Below are 18989 nucleotides of genomic sequence, written 5' to 3' on the forward strand. Positions count from 1 at the left end.
TCAACCTTAAAGTGAGGCTCTGAGAAGTGTTTTTATCACAGTTTATGGGACCATTGATCAAACAAGAAAGGTCATTCAATGAAATTAAATAAATTGCAAGACAAAGCAACAAACCAACAAAAGAAACAGATAAGAATGATGTGTAAATGCTCCCCTTAACTTTCAGAATGATCAATAATGGAACAAACCGTGGAGATTGGGTAGACCTGGATTCATTTCATAACTGACTAATTGCTACAATGGGGATGCATGATTTTTCTGGATGTATGAATAAAGTTGGGTCAACTAGCGTTTCCTGCAATTGTCCTCTGCTTCTTTACCTGGAATAATCTCAGATCTTGGATGCAGGGTATACTATGACATTGAGTTTAATTAGATCCTCAGACACAAAAGAAATGAGAGAAACAGGAGAAAGGTATAACTTTGTTGCTTCAGTTTATTTTTGGGACATTTCACAAACAAAGCTCAAACCTTTAAATCCGTGCAAATAATCACAATGGGATGGGGTCAGTTTCTTTTCCAACAAAAACTTTTGTAGTTTTACATGCGAGGATTCAAAATCCAAAGCTTATGCTTGTTGCATTTGTTCTGCTGAGAGTGGTACATTGGAGTGATCCAGTAAACCAGATTCTGCCAAAAATAGTAACATATAACATCAATATATTAAACTGTCCATCAAATCAATGTACTGAGGCATTAAACCACTTTACTTGCTGCTTCAATTGAACATACAGAGTTTTAACGTCCAGACTTGGTTCCTCAATTAGTTTCGAAAGTCTGATGCTGGAAAAGCACAGCAGGTCAGGCAGCATCTGAGGAGCAGGAGAATCAGTGTTTCGGGCAAGAGTCCTTCATCAGGAATGAGCCTTCTGATGCTTCTTCTGCTCCCCAGATGCTGCCTGACCTGCTGTGCTTTTTCAGCATCCCACTCTCGACTCTGAACTCCAGCATCTGCAGTCCTCACTTTCTCCTCAATTAGTTTGTCCTAATTTACCACATCAACTCTTATTCTCTTTACAATCTTAACAGCATCTCTCACAGTGATTACTGGTCCCACATAGTGACCACTGGACCTATATAGTTGAAACCTAGTTAAATTGTTAACTCTCTTTGATCATCCCCCACTACAAAGATGAATTTATCCAATAAAAAATATCGAACTGTGGAATGAGAAACAAAAAGAGAAATTGCTGGGAAAGCTCAGCAGGTCTGGCCGCATCTGTGAAGAGCAAACAGAGTCCAGTGACCCTTCCTCAGAACTGATGGTAGCTAGGGAAGTGTGGGCTTTTATGCAGAAGATAGGGTGGATAAAGGGGTAAGAAGTAAACAATAGGTGGGGATAGAGTCCAAAGAGAAACACAGTTGGTGGACAAAAGAGTGGATAATGATCTGGCTAGGAGCATGAATAGCTATTAATGGAGACTGTTAGTGGCTAACAATGGGTTATGGGTAAAGCAGACTTTGCCTGACGTGTGGGGATGGGGGCTAGGACACAAGGGAGTTCAACCCTATAAGTCATTGAAATTGATATTCAGTCCAGAAGACTGCAGGGTCTCCAAGTGGAAAATGAGATGTTGTTCTTCTAGCATAAGCTAAGTTTCACTGGAACACTGTAGTAAGCCTGAGACAGAGAAGTTGGCAAGGGCACAGGGTGGGGTGTTGAAGTGGCAGGCAACTGGAAGCTCCAAACACTAACTCTGGTTACAGCCCCTCCAACATTTGGGACCCTGAGCCCATTATCTCTTTTGCAAATCCCAGTCTTTCACATGTTGTTACCGACAGAGTTTCCGTTACCTCCACCTGCCACTGGCTTTAGTCCCACATTTCCTGATAATTCCAGTAGCTGCTGTTGGAAAATTGACTTCCCTGTTTCCCAACGCAAAGGCCACCACAATGGGATGTGAGACCGAACAGAAAAAACCATGCATCTCGAATCTGTTCACACTTAAGTATGAAAGGATCGGTTGCACGTCAGGTTCTATGATAGGGGTCGACAGCAGGAATTCACCCAGGTCCAGGAACATGTGACAGACACCAATGCAAACTCCTGGTCTGATTGGTCCAGCGTGTAATCACCATGACACTGAAATACGACTGGGCACTGGCTCACGCGCCTGAGCAGCTTTTTGTTTGAAGATTTCTTTTATACCTTACCTCTCTGATGCACATAACTCAGGAATTCTATCAGGGTCTGAAGAATATTTTCATCAACTGAATGGAGTGGATTACCTTCAAGTGACAAAAAAATGTCAGGTATTATAACATAATAAGATCTCATTGATTCTGTCATTCCAGTTCACAAAACAACTCCCAACATGCTGCAGAATCAGCACCACAATAATACAGAGCTCAGGATAGTTTACATCTGCCAGCCTCCCCTCCCATCACTGTCACTCCCCTGAAATACCCTACCCGTCACTGTCACTCCCCTGAAATACCCTACCCATCACCGTCACTCCCTCTGAGATACCCTACCCATCACCGTCACTCCCTCTGAAATACTCTACCCATCACCGTCACTCCCTCTGAGATACCCTACCCATCACCGTCACTCCCTCTGAAATACCCTACCCATCACCGTCACTCCCCTGAAATACCCTACCCATCACCGTCACTCCCCTGAAATACCCTGCCCATCACCGTCACTCCCCCCGAAATACCCTACTCATCACCGTCACTCCCCCTGAAATACCCTACCCATCACTGTCACTCCCTCCTGATATACCCTACCCGTCACCGTCACTCCCCCTGTAATGCCCTACCCATCACGGTCACTCCCCCCGAAATACCCTACTCATCACCGTCACTCCCCCGAAATACCCTATCCATCACTGTCACTCCCCCCTGAAATACCCTACCCGTCACCGTCACTCCCCCTGACATACCCTACCCATCACCGTCACTCCCCCTGAAGTAACCTACCCATCACCGTCACTCCCCAGAAATACCCTACCCATCACCGTCACTCCCCTGAAATACCCTACCCATCACCGTCACTCCTCTGATATACCCTGCCAATCACATCACTCCTCTCTGAAATACCCTACTCATCACCGTCACTCCCCCCTGAAATACCCTACTCGTCACTCCCCCTGAAATACTGTACCAATCACCGTCACTCCCTCTGAAATACCCTACCCATCACTGTCACTCCCCTGAAATACCCTGCCCATCACCGTCACTCCCCCCAAACTACCCTACCCATCACTATCACTCTCCTGAAATACCCTACCCGTCACTGTCACTCCCCCGATATACCCTACCCATCACCGTCACTGCCCCTGAAATACCCTACCCATCACCGTCACTCCCTCCTGATATACCCTACCCGTCACCGTCACACCCCCTGTAATGCCCTACCCATCACGGTCACTCCCCCCGAAATACCCTACCCATCACCGTCACTCCCCCTGAAATACCCTATCCATCACTGTCACTCCCTCCTGATATACCCTACCCGTCACCGTCACACCCCCTGTAATGCCCTACCCATCACGGTCACTCCCCCCGAAATACCCTACCCATCACCGTCACTCCCTCTGAAATACCCTACCCGTCACCGTCACTCCCCCGAAATATCCTACCCATCACCGTCACTCCTCTGAAATACCCTACCCATCACCCTCACTCCCTCTGAAATACCCTACCCATCACCCTCACTCCCTCTAAAATACCCTACCCATCACCCTCACTCCCTCTAAAATACCCTACCCATCACCGTCACTCCTCTAAAATACCCTACCCATCACCGTCACTCCTCTAAAATACCCTACCTGTCACTGTCACTCCTCTGAAATACCCTACCCATCACCGTCACTCCCTCTAAAATACCCTACCCATCACCGTCACTCCCTCTAAAATACCCTACCCATCACTGTCACTCTCTCTGAAATACCCTACCCATCACCGTCACTCTCTCTGAAATACCCTGTCCCTCACTATAACTTTCCATGAAATACCTATGTAATATAAAATATAGGAGCAGAATTGGATCATTCAACCCATCGAGTCTGCTCTATCTTTTGATCATGGCTGATATATTTCTCAACTCTAATCCCTCGCTTTCTCTCCATGTACCCTGTACTTATCAGGAATCTATCTAGCTCTGTCTTAATATATTCAATGACTTGGCCACCACTGTCCTCTCTGGCAATGAATTCCACAGATTAATCATCCTCTGGCTGAAGGAGTTCCACCTCATCTTAGACTAAAGGGTCATCCCTTCACCCTAAGGTTGTGCTTTTGCGTCGTGGTCTCTCTTCTTGATGGAACCATCTTGTCCATGTCCACTCTAACCAGACCTCTCAGTATTTTGTAAGTTTTAAAAGGATTTCCAACCCCCGGCCACCCCATCCTTCTAATCTCCATCCAGTACAGACCTTCAGCCGCTCCTCATGTAACAAAGGCTTCATCTCTGGGAAGATTCTTGTAAACCTCCTTCTTCGAGACAAGCACAACCTTCCATAGCTACAATATTCCAAATGTGATCTGATCCTGCAGCAATACGTCACTGTTGTTGTATTTTAGCCCTCTTAAAATTAATGTGGACATTTCATTTGCTTCCCAATTGCCTGTGAACCTACATGTTAACTTCAAGAGAATTCCAAACTCTCAAGTGCCTTTGTGCTACAGATTTCTGTAGTAACTATTTTCCATTTAAAAACTAGTCTATACCCTTATTCTTCCTACCAAAGTGCATAACCTCATGATTCCTCACATTGTATTCTGTCTGCAACTTATTTTCCCCTTTTCCTAGCCTTTCAAATCCTTCTTACAGTTCCCAGCTTTCACAACACCACCAGTCCCTTCACCTACCTTTGAGTCATCTTCGATTTAGCAACAAAACCTCAGTTCCTTTGCCCGGATCATTAATGTATAACATGAATAGCTGTGGTCCCAACACTGATCCCTGTGGAACTCCACACATCACTGGCTGCCACCTGAAAAAGACCCTTTCATCCTCACTCTCTGCCTTCTGCCAATGCTCGATCCATGCTAGTACCTTGTATCTAACATCATCGGCTCATTTCTTACTTAGCAGCCTCCTGTGCAGCACCTTGTCAAAGGCCTTTTGGAAATCCAAATAAATCACATTCACTGGCTCTCCTTCATCTAATTTGCTTGTTACTAACAGATTTGTCAGGCATGACGTCCCCTTGATGAAGCCGTGCTGACTCAGCACTTGCAAATACTTTGCAATCTCAGCCTTAATAATGGACTCTGAAATCTTACTAACAACTGAGGTCAGGCTAATCGGCCTATAATTTCCTGTCTTCTGCCTCCCTCTTCTTAAACAAAAATGTTACATTGGCCATTCTCAAGTGCTCTGGGTCCTTCCCTGACTCCAGTGATTCCGGAAAGATCACGCCCAATGCCTTTATAATCCCCTCAGTAATCACCTTCAAAACTCTGGGGTGTAGTTTGTTTGGTCTGGGTGATTTATCCACCATCAGACCTTTTAGCTTCTCCAGCATCTTGTCCTGAGTGATGGCCACTACATTCACCTCTTCGTTCTGACTCTCTTGAAATTCTGACATCCTTTTGCTGACATTTACTGATGCAAATTACCTATTCTGCCATTTGTTCTCCATTACTACAACTTTACCCCTCACTGCAACTCTCTCTGAAATACCCTACCTCTGACTGTAGCTCCTTCTGAAATAATGCCCAGGTTCTTGGTTTTTGATTTGTTTAACACTTTAAAGTTTTCTCAGTTTATTAAAGTTATTTCAATGTTGAAGCTTGTTGAAGTGTAAATCTTGTAACTTCTAGGATTTTTTAAAAAATTGCATGTTACAGTCTCTCAGTTCCTCTGAACCACAATGATGGCCTCCCTCTGCCCTTCAATCCCTCTGACCCACACAAGGGACTCCCCCAGTCCCTCTGACCCACACAAGGGGCTCCCCCAGTCTCTCTGACCCACACAAGGGGCTCCCCCAGTCCCTCTGACTCATCTGCAGGCTTCCCTCAGTCCCTCATGTTCCTGTCTACACCCACATTGAAAAGAATAATGCCATTCAGGTCTGTGCTGGTTCACACCTGGGCTGCTACACCGCAACAAGGACACAATAAAAATATCAATAAACTGTTCTTACTGGAACTTGTGACAGCTGATTTGTAATTGTCATCGAAGGTATCTCTCTTTCCAGCAAGACCCCCTTTGTCATTCAGTGATCTGTGACCATTCGCTGCATCTTAAAGTAAAGATACTGTACTGAGTTCATTCACTGAAAATAAAACACCAAAAACCAACAAGACTTCTACTAACAGATCTAACACATCCCCGTGCTCAATATTTTCAGAATCAACCTGTTCAGAGATGTTATGACATACTATTGGAACAGGTGGGACTTCACCCTAGGCCTCCTTCCCCAGAGGTTGGGATACTACCACTCTACCTCTTCCACCTATCCTGGAGATAGTGAGTTGAAGAAGGTATGAATAAGGAAATGATAAATGAGGAGGTGAGTGAGGAAAAAAGAGAGAGTGTGAGAGGGTGAGTTATGAAAGGAGAGGGTAATTGACAGAGTCAGGAAGTGGAGGAAGGAGAGTGGAGGGAAGTGTGAATGAGGGAGGAGAGGATAAGGAGAGGGTGAGTGTGAGGGAGGGCAAGTGTAAGGGAGAGAGGGAGAGTTTGAGTCAGGGAGGAGAGAGAGGGAGGGAGCAGAGGGTGACAGACAGAGGAAAAGGTGAGTGAGGAAGGAATGGATGAGTGTGAGAGGAGAATGAGGGAGATAGGTGTCTCCTTCTGATAAATTTGACTGTCACCAATTTGCATATTTAAGGGACCCTACAGCTACCTTGTAGCCTATGACTTTAAGCAGCATCAAATTGAGGCACCAATTCCCCAGCCACTCACTTCACAAATTCCTGAGTAAACATTAAAATGGGCCAAAACTAAATTTATTTCAAATTAAATGGGAATATTTTAAACACATCTTAAAACTTTCCAATTCTGAAGTAAAATAAAATTACATTGTAAGCAATAGCTCAAATTGATTACGAACCATTCATTCATGCAAAGTAAATTCCAAACTTCCTACACGTTCAAATGCACAATGCCAGGATCTCAATGTCATGGGTTTGGAATGTTAGCTCTGTTTCTCACTCTACAGGGACTGCTTGTCCATTCAGTAATTCCAGAATTTTCTGCCTATATTTCAGATTTAGAGCATCTTTAGCATTTTGCACCTTGCAGTAGCTCTTTGACTCACATCAAGTACCTCTTCAGGACTTAAGCAGATAAACTCAATTAGTGACTAGGTCTTCTATTCAGTGGCTGCTGCAATGATAATCCAGACTCTCTCTCAATGCACTACTTATAAAACAGAAATTCTCCTACTGTCCTCAATCTGAAAAACACAATGACCATTTGCAGATTATCTAGACAGTTCCTCCCTCCCTCTTAGTGGATCTGCTACACTTCAACATAATTGATTGACTGTGAAATACTTTCACATGTTAGATGGAGAATGCAAGGTTGAAAATGTGTTGCTGGTTAAAGCACAGCAGGTCAGGCAGCATCCAAGGAACAGGAAATTCGAGCCCTTCATCAGGCTCTGGCCCGAAACGTCGAATTTCCTGTTCCTTGGATGCTGCCTGACCTGCTGTGCTTTAACCAGTAACATATTTTCAGCTCTGATCTCCAGCATCTGCAGACCTCACTTTTTACTTGGAGAATGCAAGGTATAAATAAATTCAATTTCCTTTTGTGAAATTTCTTTTGACTAAAGGACCCACATCATCAAACATCAAATTAGAGATTTTCCTACAGTCAGCCACATTTAGGGGATGATCAGGATGGGGTCTGAGGTGATGACACCTTTACTTACGTGGACCTAACAGATATCCAGCACTGTTCAATGTCCAACCTCTCTTGTCTTTAGGCTGAAAAAGACATTATACAAGTTAACCTTTCAATTTATTTTGTTTTCATAATGGATAACTTGCTTGTTTTTCTACCAGTAATTTACTGTTTCTGCACAAGTCAGTAACACAGATAAAAATATTTTTGAGACAGCCCAACCTGTCAGGAGACCCAAAGAGAAATCCCTCCACACCTTTACAGATCAGTAGTAAACAATCCAACTGAAGGAGAGTGACCAGCTCTGCAAAAGCTCATCTCTTTAAATGTTCCATCTCAGCATTCTCTACGTAGACAGCTCTTTCTCTCGAATCTCCTTCCACAGACAGATCACAATAAGAGTGACCTCCAAATCTGGGTTTTGTATGATTAGACAAATCCAACCATTGCTCCCACACTGAGGATCCTCTGTGATATAGACGAAGTAGCCTGACAAGCTGTCTCTGCTACCAATGAGCATGTTGGGGAAGGGTGACTAGTTAGCTCTGTTGTAAAGTTGGAATTGCTGCTATTAATGGAGAAGCAGTGATGATTACAATGAGAAAGGGTGAGTTTAAAAGTTATCACAGGTGGATATGATTCTTTCCATCCAAAGATGTGCAGGTTAGGTGAATTGGCCATGCCAAATTGTTCATAGTGTTCAGGGATGTGTAGGCTAGGTGCATTAGTCATGAGTAAATGTAGATTAATAGGGTAGGAGAATGGGTCTTGGTGGGTTACTCTTTGGAAGGTCGGTGTGGACTTGTTGAGCCGTATGGCCTGTTTCAACACTGTAGGGATTCTATTTCTATAGAAGTCTACAGATGACCTGATAGTAATAAGTAGTTGAGGGAAAAATCAGAGAATATTCCCACTTTCAAACATTCACATCCACATTTTAAAGATTTTTTTTTCAATTGACATTACTCCAGGCAGAGGAACATGAAATGTAGGCTGATCTCCCCTGCAGAAAAACTCAGTCGTACCCCAATTAATCCAATTTAGTCCCCATCAAAATTGCATTGAAGCATAAAGATAATTACCATGATCACTAAGCCAAAACTTTCGGTCACTAATCCACAAAGTATCAAAGACATACAGATCAGGGTTCTGTCTTTATACATCTAAAAAAGAAAAGAAAGAATATTACATGTTATAGAATATACAATGAGAGGCATCTGTGTTTCATACTGGGCTTGTGTCAGGCAGGAGTGAAGCTGCCTCAGCAAGATCGTCTGTTACCTCTTCCAGTGCCTCTAACCCAGTCAACGTTCCATTTACAAGTATTGATAATCAAAAGAAACATGTTAAAGCATTTTAGCATTGGCATTAAATTTGAATATTGAAACAGTTGGTGGATTTGCTTTAAATGTTTAACGTTTTCTCCCCACATTATTGGTCAGTTCACCAACAAATAGTGAGGAGGAAGTTGGTGAAGAGCAAGTGCAGAGAATGAGGTGGAACATGAGGTTTGATAAGGAGAATAGTGGTAAGGGATAATGCGGAGGGTAGGGTGAGGAGGGTTATAGGTAGCGTGAGGGGGTTACAAGCGGACATGAGGGGGATATGTGTGGAGTAGGAAGTTGGGGTGAAGTTGAGGGAACAGTCAGGGCAATACAGCGAGGGAGACAGTGAGGGAGGGGGCAAAACAGTGAGGGAGGGGGCAAAACAGTGAGGGAGGGGGCAATACAGTGAGGGAGACAGTGAGGGAGGGGCCAATACAACGAGGAAGACAGTGAGGGAGGGGACAATACAGCGAGGGAGACAGTGAGGGAGGGGGCAATACAGCGAGAGAGACAGAGAGGCAGGGGGCAATACAGCGAGGGAGACAGTGAGGGAGGGGACACTACAGCGAGGGAGACAGTGGGGGGGCAATACAGCGAGGCAGACAGTGAGGGAGGGGGCAATACAGTAAGGGAGACAGTGAGGGAGGGGTAAATACAGCAAGGGGGACAATGAGGGAGGGGCCAATACAGCGAGGGAGACAGTGAGGGAGGGGGCAATACAACGAGGGAGACAGTGAGGGAGGGGGCAATACAACGAGGGAGACAGTGAGGGAGGGGAGTATAATGAGGGCGACAGTGAGGAAAGAACAATAGACTTGATGCCCCAAGAGCAGAGTGAGACAGACAATATTCCCTGTCACTGAAGGGGCAGCGCTTTGAAAGCCTGTGGTTTCAAATAAACCTGTTGGACTATAGCTTGGTCATGTGAGTTTTGGCTTTGTCCACCTCAGTCCAACATCAGCACCTCCACATCAGACCTTCTGTTCATCATTATCCAAATTTCAAGCATGATAATAATGGTCACCATAAACCCTTTGGAATCCCAATACTCAATGAGGTATGAAGGGTATAACCAGCATCCAAGGAACAGGAGATTCGACATTTCGGGCATAAGCCCTTCTTTCCTGAAGAAGGGCTTATGCCCGAAACGTCGAATCTCCTGTTCCTTGGATGCTGCCTGACCTGCTGCGCTTTTCCAGCAACACATTTTCAGCTCTGATCTCCAGCATCTGCAGTCCTCACTTTCTCCATGAAGGGTCTAACTCCAAGCTCAATTTTCAATCCAGATAACTCAATGTCTCAGTGTTAAATGTTCTCCTGAGAAAAGCAACAACTTTGGTTAAATAAAATCAGCTGATTTTTTCTATTCTTCTGTCAACTTGCACTTCTGCTGCAGTCACCATTGTGCCTCTCTGAAACAGTATCTATAACAAGCAACCTCATATACTAGCCTGAATCCAGACACACTCATACACAGTTTGTAATGACACTGAGCTGGTGCAAGAACAGCAATTAGAAACATCTGACATAAATACTCAAATGTATTAAAATCATTTTACCTTTATCTGGAGGAAGAAAAATACTGAAGATTATTTTCCTAAGTTTAAAATAATTACACAAAAAAATGTGATTCAATAGCTTCAACTATAGTCTAGCGCGAAGCCCAGCTACAAAGTTCTGAGTTGTAATGTACGAATATGTGAGAAAAAGGAGAGAAGCGTATTTATCTGTGGAAAATAGCGTCCTCATTATGTTTTTTTTACGTAAATGCATTCAAATTTTGAACAGCATAAAAGCCTTGTCATTAAAGCATGTGCGATGTTTCAGCTATAATCTCTGACAGGGAAATGGAGGTAATTATTAATAATTGACTGGTGTTCATGCTGGAGGTTAACAGGAAAGTGTTTTTTTTAAAAGAAGTTTTTTTCAATAAGCTGGAGGAGGATGAGGATCAGTGTCAGAATCATCACAATGATTATAAATTGCAGAGTAGAGTCAGACCAATGTAGAAATAAAAGGGAGCTTTGTTCAAATATGGAACTAAAATGAAAAGTCACAAAGAAAACCACTGTAAAGGGCGAAATGGAATGTGCAGTGAATGAAAGCTGTGGAGAGACAGGGAAATGAAAACCTAATGACAGAAGAAAACCAAAAAGCAAACCGCACAAGAAAATAAACACATTCTGAAAATTATTAAACAATAAATTAAGAAAAAGGGATCTATAAAACTGAATGATTAAACAGGGGAAAAGAAGCAAAACGAAAGATAAAGAATAATCGAGATAAAAGACAACAAAACGGAAGATCGTGAAACAAAAGAGGAAAGACTTTTCATGTTTCATAAAGAAAAAACAGAATTCAATGAAAAGTAATTCCTAGTTATCCCAAAATTAAAACATTCTGTAGGAAATAATGTTAATAGGAAAAATCTGATTGTATAAATCAAACCGATGAAAAATAGACAGTTATAGTCAGTGCAACAGAACAATGTAGCTCAGAATACTATGTGCGACTTTAGAGGAGATATAGTGTTCTTGGGGCCAAGTGAGTGGGGACAGTAAGGTATGAAGCTGGGAGATACGAAGTTTCGGTCATTAAGGAGGATGAGGAAAAGGCTAGTTGTGGTCTCTTAAGGCTAGTTTTGAAAATACTTTCACTCACTTGGTCACACAGCAATCTCTCAATTACCTCCCACGGCCCAAATATCCAATTGTCTCTTCATCCCCTCAGCACTGTCAATCCCTGTGATACAAGTAGGTGAAGTGAGGACTGCAGATGCTGGAGATCAGAGTCCATCACAATTTGGACCAAACTCACAGTCACATCTCCTTCCTCAGTGCCTGCCTACAGAACTGACTGATCCCACATGGACTCCAGACTACATTCAGACCATCTGTCTGGCCTGCTGCGCTTTTCCAGCACCACACTTTTCAACTGTGATACAACTGTCAAACTTCATCACCAGCAGGGGGAGGTATTGTCCTTCACCATGTTCTGTGGACACAAATGGAAACACAAAGGCAGTATTTTGGACCTCAAACTTTGCATGAATTCCATGAAATTTACACACAGAAACAGACCATTCAGCCGAACTGATATATGCTGTGATATAAGTTCTACATGAACCTCCTCAATTAGCCTAATCACCTTAGCAATGTCCTGAAAAGACTCTGTTTCTGCAGTAGTTACAGCCGGTGGCCAAAGTAATGCAGCAATTATAATATGAGGCTGCTATTTATTTTAGAATTTCTTTTCAATACTGTGTCTAGGAGAGAATGAGCATTCATTATATGTGAAGTCATTCATTCACAAAAACAATTTCCTTTGTATAGCATCTTAGATGTAGAACACATTCCAACATGTTCACATAGAGTTTACAAAGAATATACAGATATTTGGAGAACATCTAGAAACAGGCCATTAAGTTCAATCAGTCCTAGTTGTTACTTAAACCTCACTAAAGTTTCCTTCCTCTTCCATTTCTATTAAAGCAACACCTTCTGTTCCCTTCTCCCTTGTGGGTTTGTTTAGCTTCCTCCTTAAATGCATCTATTACATTTGTCTCACTACCCCCTGTGGGAGTCACCCTGCGAAGGTGTTTATTCAGAATTCCCCATCTGAATTCTTCATGGATATCTGAAATTGGTGGACTCTAGGTTTCCTCTTTCTCACCAATGGAAACATTGTCTCTGTGTCTACTCTCCAAAACCAGCCACAATTTCAAAGACCTCAATGTGACAGCTTGGGCTTCACATGTTCTCACTGGCTGCATTGCTGGTGCTATCCTCGTATATCTTTACTGTGTCCTCTCAGAAACCAGAGCTATAGGCTGTACTACACTGTTTTGGAACTAAGATTCAATGCAGACCAACGTAACTCCTCTATTTTTCTGTTATAAAACTTTACAAGTAACCCCTAAATCTTAGATTACTATTGTTACTGTTGAATCTGTACTTAGGTACCTTGTACCTAAGATGACACGAAGTGGCAAACTGTAAACTTTGCACTGTAGTCATTTGAGGACATGTCACAATAAAGCTAATTCAAACTATGGCTTTATTTAACCTTTGCCACAACATTCAGTGATTTGTGCTTTAGTCAGTGAAATTTCTTTGTTCCTCTACCATATGTAGATTCTTAATTTCCAGCGAGTGACTTCCTTAATTTTCAGACCAAATCGTAATACCTCATTAATTGGGTTTTAATTCACTGTTGTCCCTCATTGTGAGAAAAAATGGTCACTTATCAATGAGATTTTTAAAGGAAAAGAGAGATGTAACTATGAAAAAGCAAACTGAAACAGGAAGGGAAATGAAGTTGGTACTAAGGTAGCTCAGGAACAGCACTGAACTCTGTAGGTAGCGAGTCAATGATCTGCTGTGTATTCTGGGAGGGGAAGGTGATGGAAATACCAGGGTGAACGCTGTTTTCAGTTCAGTAAAAAGTTTAAGTTCATAATTAACATTATGGTAGATGCTTTGAGTGTAGCTCCACTAATTCTGCAAACAATACCAGGAACCTTATTCAGATAAAAATTTTATTGTACTGATCTGTACTTACAAAATACAGAAGGCTCTCCATCCACTGTTATGCTAATTAATTTGGATATTTTCTCTCTACAATGATATCTTATGCTAAATGAATCAGTTCAGTTCTATAAAACAACACTGAACCATTCATAGGTACTAGCCATGGATAGTAAATGTTCCATTTCAGAGCACATTAACAATAAAGTAATTAAATATCTTACAATAGATTCCCATTGGTCAATGGAATGTTTCTTTCTCTCAGTATTTGTTACCCTATTATTTCCACTGGTAATTTTTGAAATTAAATGGGAGCAATAAAATTTCCTGACAGACAACAGGAAACAGTTTGACAGTCTGAGTGTGATAGCTGCTTGACAGCAAGTGAGAGATCTTCCAGAAGGTGGTTTGACCTCAGCAAAACGGGTAAGCACAGCAGGGTTCTCAGTGGAGAAATTACTTTCATTCCAGTTATTTTTAAACATGCCTTTAATCTAATGATAACTTTATAAATGGCAATCTCACATAATGATTTACTGAGATTGTTTAGGTATAATCTATAAATGGGAAATTTTTAACTAAACTATTTGCATAATTTCTTGTTTTTCTCGATATATCCTTGGTCTGTAAATACAGCCATTGTGGAACTATCTGTGCACTAGCTCAGTCAGATAGCCATTAGGTTACCTAGCTCAATATTTCTATTTCAATTCATCTGACTCCATTTTAAACCCAGCTCCAAATAATCCTTTGCAGGTCAGTAACAATTTAAACATAAAACACTTCCCAGAATAACTCCAGCTCCTTCTCTCCCTCACTGCCATCCCCCCAAATCACCTTCACTTTCACCCCCATCCTCCCACTTCTCCCTCATCCCAATCTCACCCCCCACTTCTTCCTCACCTACCTCCTTCACTTCTTATCCAGGCCTGAACAGAGTTCATTATTTAGGCAGCTAAGATTCATGTGACCCATTCAGTTGCCAATGAAGGGCCTAATGATTATTTTATTGAATTTGGTGCAGCATTGCATAACAATCATTAAACCTGGTGGGGGAATGGAAAAGGCAGTTTTACAATAAGGTGCAAACTTTCCTTAAGTATTTCTTCAGGCCTGTAGCACATGTGTGTAGAATGCCCAGTGGCAAATCATCAAGGCTTCTTCAAAGTACAGCACCTCATAGGTCTGCAAGCTCCAGCGTTTGCTAAAAAGGACAAGGAGAGATTATCACTCACTCTGCCGTAGGAACTAAGGTCATATATTGATTGGACAGAGTACGTTTAAGATCCTGTCCCTGAAGGTCATTCATGAAATATTCTAAAAACATAGACAACAGGAAGAGGAGGAGGCCTTTGAGTCTGCTCCACCCCTCAATATGACCATGGCTGATTGGTCAACTCAGTACCCAGGTCCCACTTTCTCCCCCACTGCTCAGTATAAGAGTTGAGATGTCATGTTAAAGATGTACAGGTCTTTGGTGAGGCCACTTTTAGAATACTACACACATTTCTAGTTGTGCTGCTATAGGAAAGATGTTGTTAAACTTGAAAGGGTTCAGGAAAGATTTACAAAGATGTGTCTGAGATTGGAGGGTTTGAACAATAGGGAAAGGTTGAATACGCTGGATTATTTTTCCCCTGGAGTGTCAGAGACTGAGAGGTGACCTTATAGAGGTTTATAAAATCATGAGGGGCATGAATACAGTGAATAGCCAAGGGCTTTTCCCGCGAATAGGAGGGGGAGTCCAAAAATAGAGGACATAGGCTTGAGATGAGAGAGGAAAGATTTAGAATAGAATAGAATGTGTTTTCAGGATCCTTGAGGGGAGGGGGAGCAGCCCCAATCGTGGTCCACATAGGCACGAATGATATAGGTAGGAAAAGGGATGTGGATTTAAGGCAGAAATTCAGGGAGCTAGGGTGAAAACTTAAAATTAGGACAAACAGAGTTGTGATCACTGGTTTAGGCATGAAATAGGGAGAGACAGGAATGGTTGTTGCTGGTTCTGGGATTTAGATGTTTCAGTAAGAACAGGGAAGATGGTAAAAATGGCGGAGGAATGACATTGTTAGTCAAGGACTGTATTACAGTGGCAGAAAGGATGTTTGAGGCCTTGTCTACTGAGGTAATATGGGCTGAGGTTAGAAACAGGAAAGGAGAGGTCACCCTATTGGAAGTTTTCTATCGGCCTCCAAATAGTTCCAGAGATGTAGAGGAAAGGATAGCAAAGATGATTTTGGATAGGAGCGACAGTAACAGTGTAGTGTTATGGGGGAATTTAACTGTCCAAATATTGACTGGAAATAATATAGTTTGAGGACTTTAGATGGGCCAGTGTTTGTCCAATGTGAGCAGGAGGGTTTCCTGACACAGTATGTAGACAGACCAACAAAGGGCTAGGACACATTGGATTTAGTACTGGGTAATGAACCCAGCTAGGTGTTAGATTTGGAGATAAATGAGCATTTTGGTGATAGTGACCAAAATTCAGTTATGTTTACTTTAGTGATGGAAAGGGATAGGTATATACCGCGGGGAAAGCGTTATAGCTGGGAAAAGACAATTATGATGCGATTAGGCAAGATTGAGGATGCATAGGATGGGGAAGGAAACTGCAGGGGATGGGCACAACTGAAATGTGGAGCTTATTCAAGGAACAGCTACTGCGTGTCTTTGATAAGTATGTACCTCTCATGCAGGGAGGAAGTGGTTGAACAAAAGTGCCAAGGTTTACTAAAGAAGTTGAATCTCTTGTCAAGAGATAATAATCATTAAACCTGGTGGGGGAATGGAAAAGGCAGTTTTACAATAAGGTGCAAAGCTTATTGAAGGCTCAGTTAGGGCGCTTAAGAGTTACAAGTTAGCCAGGGAAGAACAAAGAGAGAACTAAGAATAGCTAGGAGGGGACATGAGAAATCATTGGCAGATGGGATCAGGGACAACCCTAAAGCTTTCAACAAGTATATCAGGAATAAAAGAGCGACTAGAATAAGATTAGGGTCAATCAAAGACAGTAGTGGGAAATGGTCCATGGAGTCCAAGGAGAAGTGATAAATGAATATTTTTCATCAGTATTCACACTGGAAAGAGACAATGTTATTGGGGAGAATACTGAGATACAGGCTACTAGACCAGATGGGATTGAGGTTCACAAGTAGGAGGTGTTAGTAATTCTGGAAAGTGAGAAGATTGATAACAGGATTCTCTGGGAAGCCGGGGAGTGATTGCAGGGAGGTGATTGCAGGGAGGTGATTGCAGGGAGGTGATTTTTATGTCGTCATTGTCTACTGGAACAGTATCAGAAAACTGGAAGATAGCAAATGTTGTCCCCTTGTTCCAGAAGGGGAGTAGAGACAACCCTGGTACTTATAGACCAGACAGTCTTACTTTGGTTGTGGGTAAAGTGTTGGAAAAGGTTATGAAAGATAGGATTTATAATTATCTAGAAAGGAATAAGTTGATTAGGGATAGATAACATGGTTTTATGAAGGATAGGTCGTGCCTCACAAACCTTATTAAGTTGTTTGAGATGGTAACCAAACAGGTGGATAAGGGTACGGTGATTGATGTGGTGTATATCGATTTCAGTGAAGCATTTGATAAGATTCTCCACGGAAGACTATTGCACAAAATATCGAGGCATGGGACCGAGGGTGATTTAGCGGTTTGGATCAGAGATTGGTTAGCTGAAAAAAGACAGAGAGTGTTGGTTGATGGGAAATGTTCATCCTGGAGTTCAGTTACCAGCGGTGTACTGCAAGGATCTGTTTTGGGGCCACTGCTGTTTATCATTTTTATAAATGACCCAGATGAGGGCGTAGAAGGATGGGTTAGTAAATTTGTGGATGACACTAAGGTTGATAAAGTTATGAGTAGTGCTGAGGGATGTTGAAGGTTACAGAGGGACATCAATAAGCTGCAGAGCTGGGCTGAGGGGTGGCAAACTGAGTTTAATGTGGAAAAGTATGAGGTGATTCACTTTGGAATGAACAACAGGAATAAACTGTACTGGGCTAATGCTAACAATCAACAACACCCAGTTATAGTCCAACAGGTCTATTTGGAAGCACTACCTTTCAACATGAAGGAGCAGCGCTCCAAAAGCTAGTGCTTCCAAATAAACCTGTTGGACTATAACCCGGTGTTGTGTGATTTTTAACTTAGTCCACCCCAGTCCAACACCGGCGTCTCCAAATCAGGGCTAATGCTAAGATTCTTGGCAGTGTAGATGAGCAACGAGATCTCAGTGTCCATGTATATAGATGCCAAAGTTGCCACCCAGGTTGATAAGGTTGTTCAGAAGGCATACGGTGTGTTAGCTTTTATTGGTAGAGGGATTGAGTTTCGGAGCCATGAGGTCATGCTACAGCTGTACAAAACTCTGGTGCAGCCGCACTTGGAGTATTGTGTACAGTTCTGGTCATTGCATTATATGAAGGATGTGGAAGTTTTGGAAAAGGTTCAGAGGAGATTTACTAGGATGTTGCCTGGTATGGAGGGAAGGTCTTATGAGGAAAGGCTGAGGGAACTGAGGCTGTTTTCGTTGGAGAGAAGAAGGTTGAGAGGTGACTTAATTGAGACATACCAGATAATCATAGGGTTAGATAGGGTGGACATGAGATGGTGATGGCTAGCATGAGGGGACATAGCTTTAAATTGAGGGGTGATAGATATAGGACAGATGTCCGAGGTAGTTTCTTTACTCAGAGAATAGTAAGGGCGTGGAATGCCCTGCCTGAAACAGTAGTGGACTCACCTACTTTAGGGGCATTTAAATGATCATTGGATAAACATATAGATGAAAATGGAATGGAGTAGGATAGATGGGCTTCAGATTGGTACCACAGTTTGGGTCAACATCGAGGGCCAAAGGGCCTGTACTACGCTATAATGTTCTGTGTTCTAATTCTCGGCCCAACAAGTCCACACTTATCCTCCGAAGATTAATTCACCCAGACCCATTACCTCAGACTAATGCATCTAACCTACACATACCTGATCAGTACGGGCAATTTAGCACGGCCAATTCACCTAACCTGCACATTTTGGACTGTGGGAGGAAACTGGAGCACCCGGAGGAAACCCACGCATACACGGGGAGATTTAAAAGGTTGAATCTATGAGCAGACAGGGTTTAGAGGGGCATGGTCCAAGTGCTGGTAAATGTGACTGGATGAGTTTAGGATATCTGGTCAGCATTGATGAGTGAACCAAATGGTCTGTACAACTCTATGACTCTATAACCATGTCTAACTTATTCTTGAGAACATTCAGTGTTTTGGCCTCCATGGCATTCTGTGAAAGAGAATCCCAGAGGTTCACCAGTTTCTCAGT

At 42.6% G+C, this 18989-nt stretch overlaps 1 protein-coding gene across 2 annotated transcripts; it reads right to left on the bottom strand.

Annotated features, from left to right (window-relative positions):
- Positions 1-446: 446 nt before the first annotated feature.
- Positions 447-11860, bottom strand: LOC132831495 (galanin peptides-like). Of its 2 annotated transcripts, none has more exons than XM_060849670.1 (6): positions 11791-11860; positions 8887-8967; positions 7833-7887; positions 6096-6194; positions 2155-2229; positions 447-630 (listed from the first exon to the last, which is right to left on the bottom strand). In XM_060849670.1, the coding sequence occupies exons 2-6, from the start codon at positions 8965-8967 to the stop codon at positions 569-571; spliced, it is 372 nt and encodes a 123-aa protein (XP_060705653.1). In that variant the 5' UTR covers positions 11791-11860; the 3' UTR covers positions 447-568. The 2 variants fall into 2 exon arrangements, with proteins under 2 accessions (XP_060705653.1, XP_060705652.1); XM_060849669.1 differs by lacking the exon at positions 11791-11860 and adding an exon at positions 10689-10774.
- Between the last annotated feature and the right edge of the window lie 7129 nt (positions 11861-18989).

This window comes from Hemiscyllium ocellatum, chromosome 33, assembly GCF_020745735.1.
Source record: "Hemiscyllium ocellatum isolate sHemOce1 chromosome 33, sHemOce1.pat.X.cur, whole genome shotgun sequence".
In the NCBI taxonomy this organism is placed as follows: Eukaryota; Metazoa; Chordata; class Chondrichthyes; order Orectolobiformes; family Hemiscylliidae; genus Hemiscyllium; species Hemiscyllium ocellatum.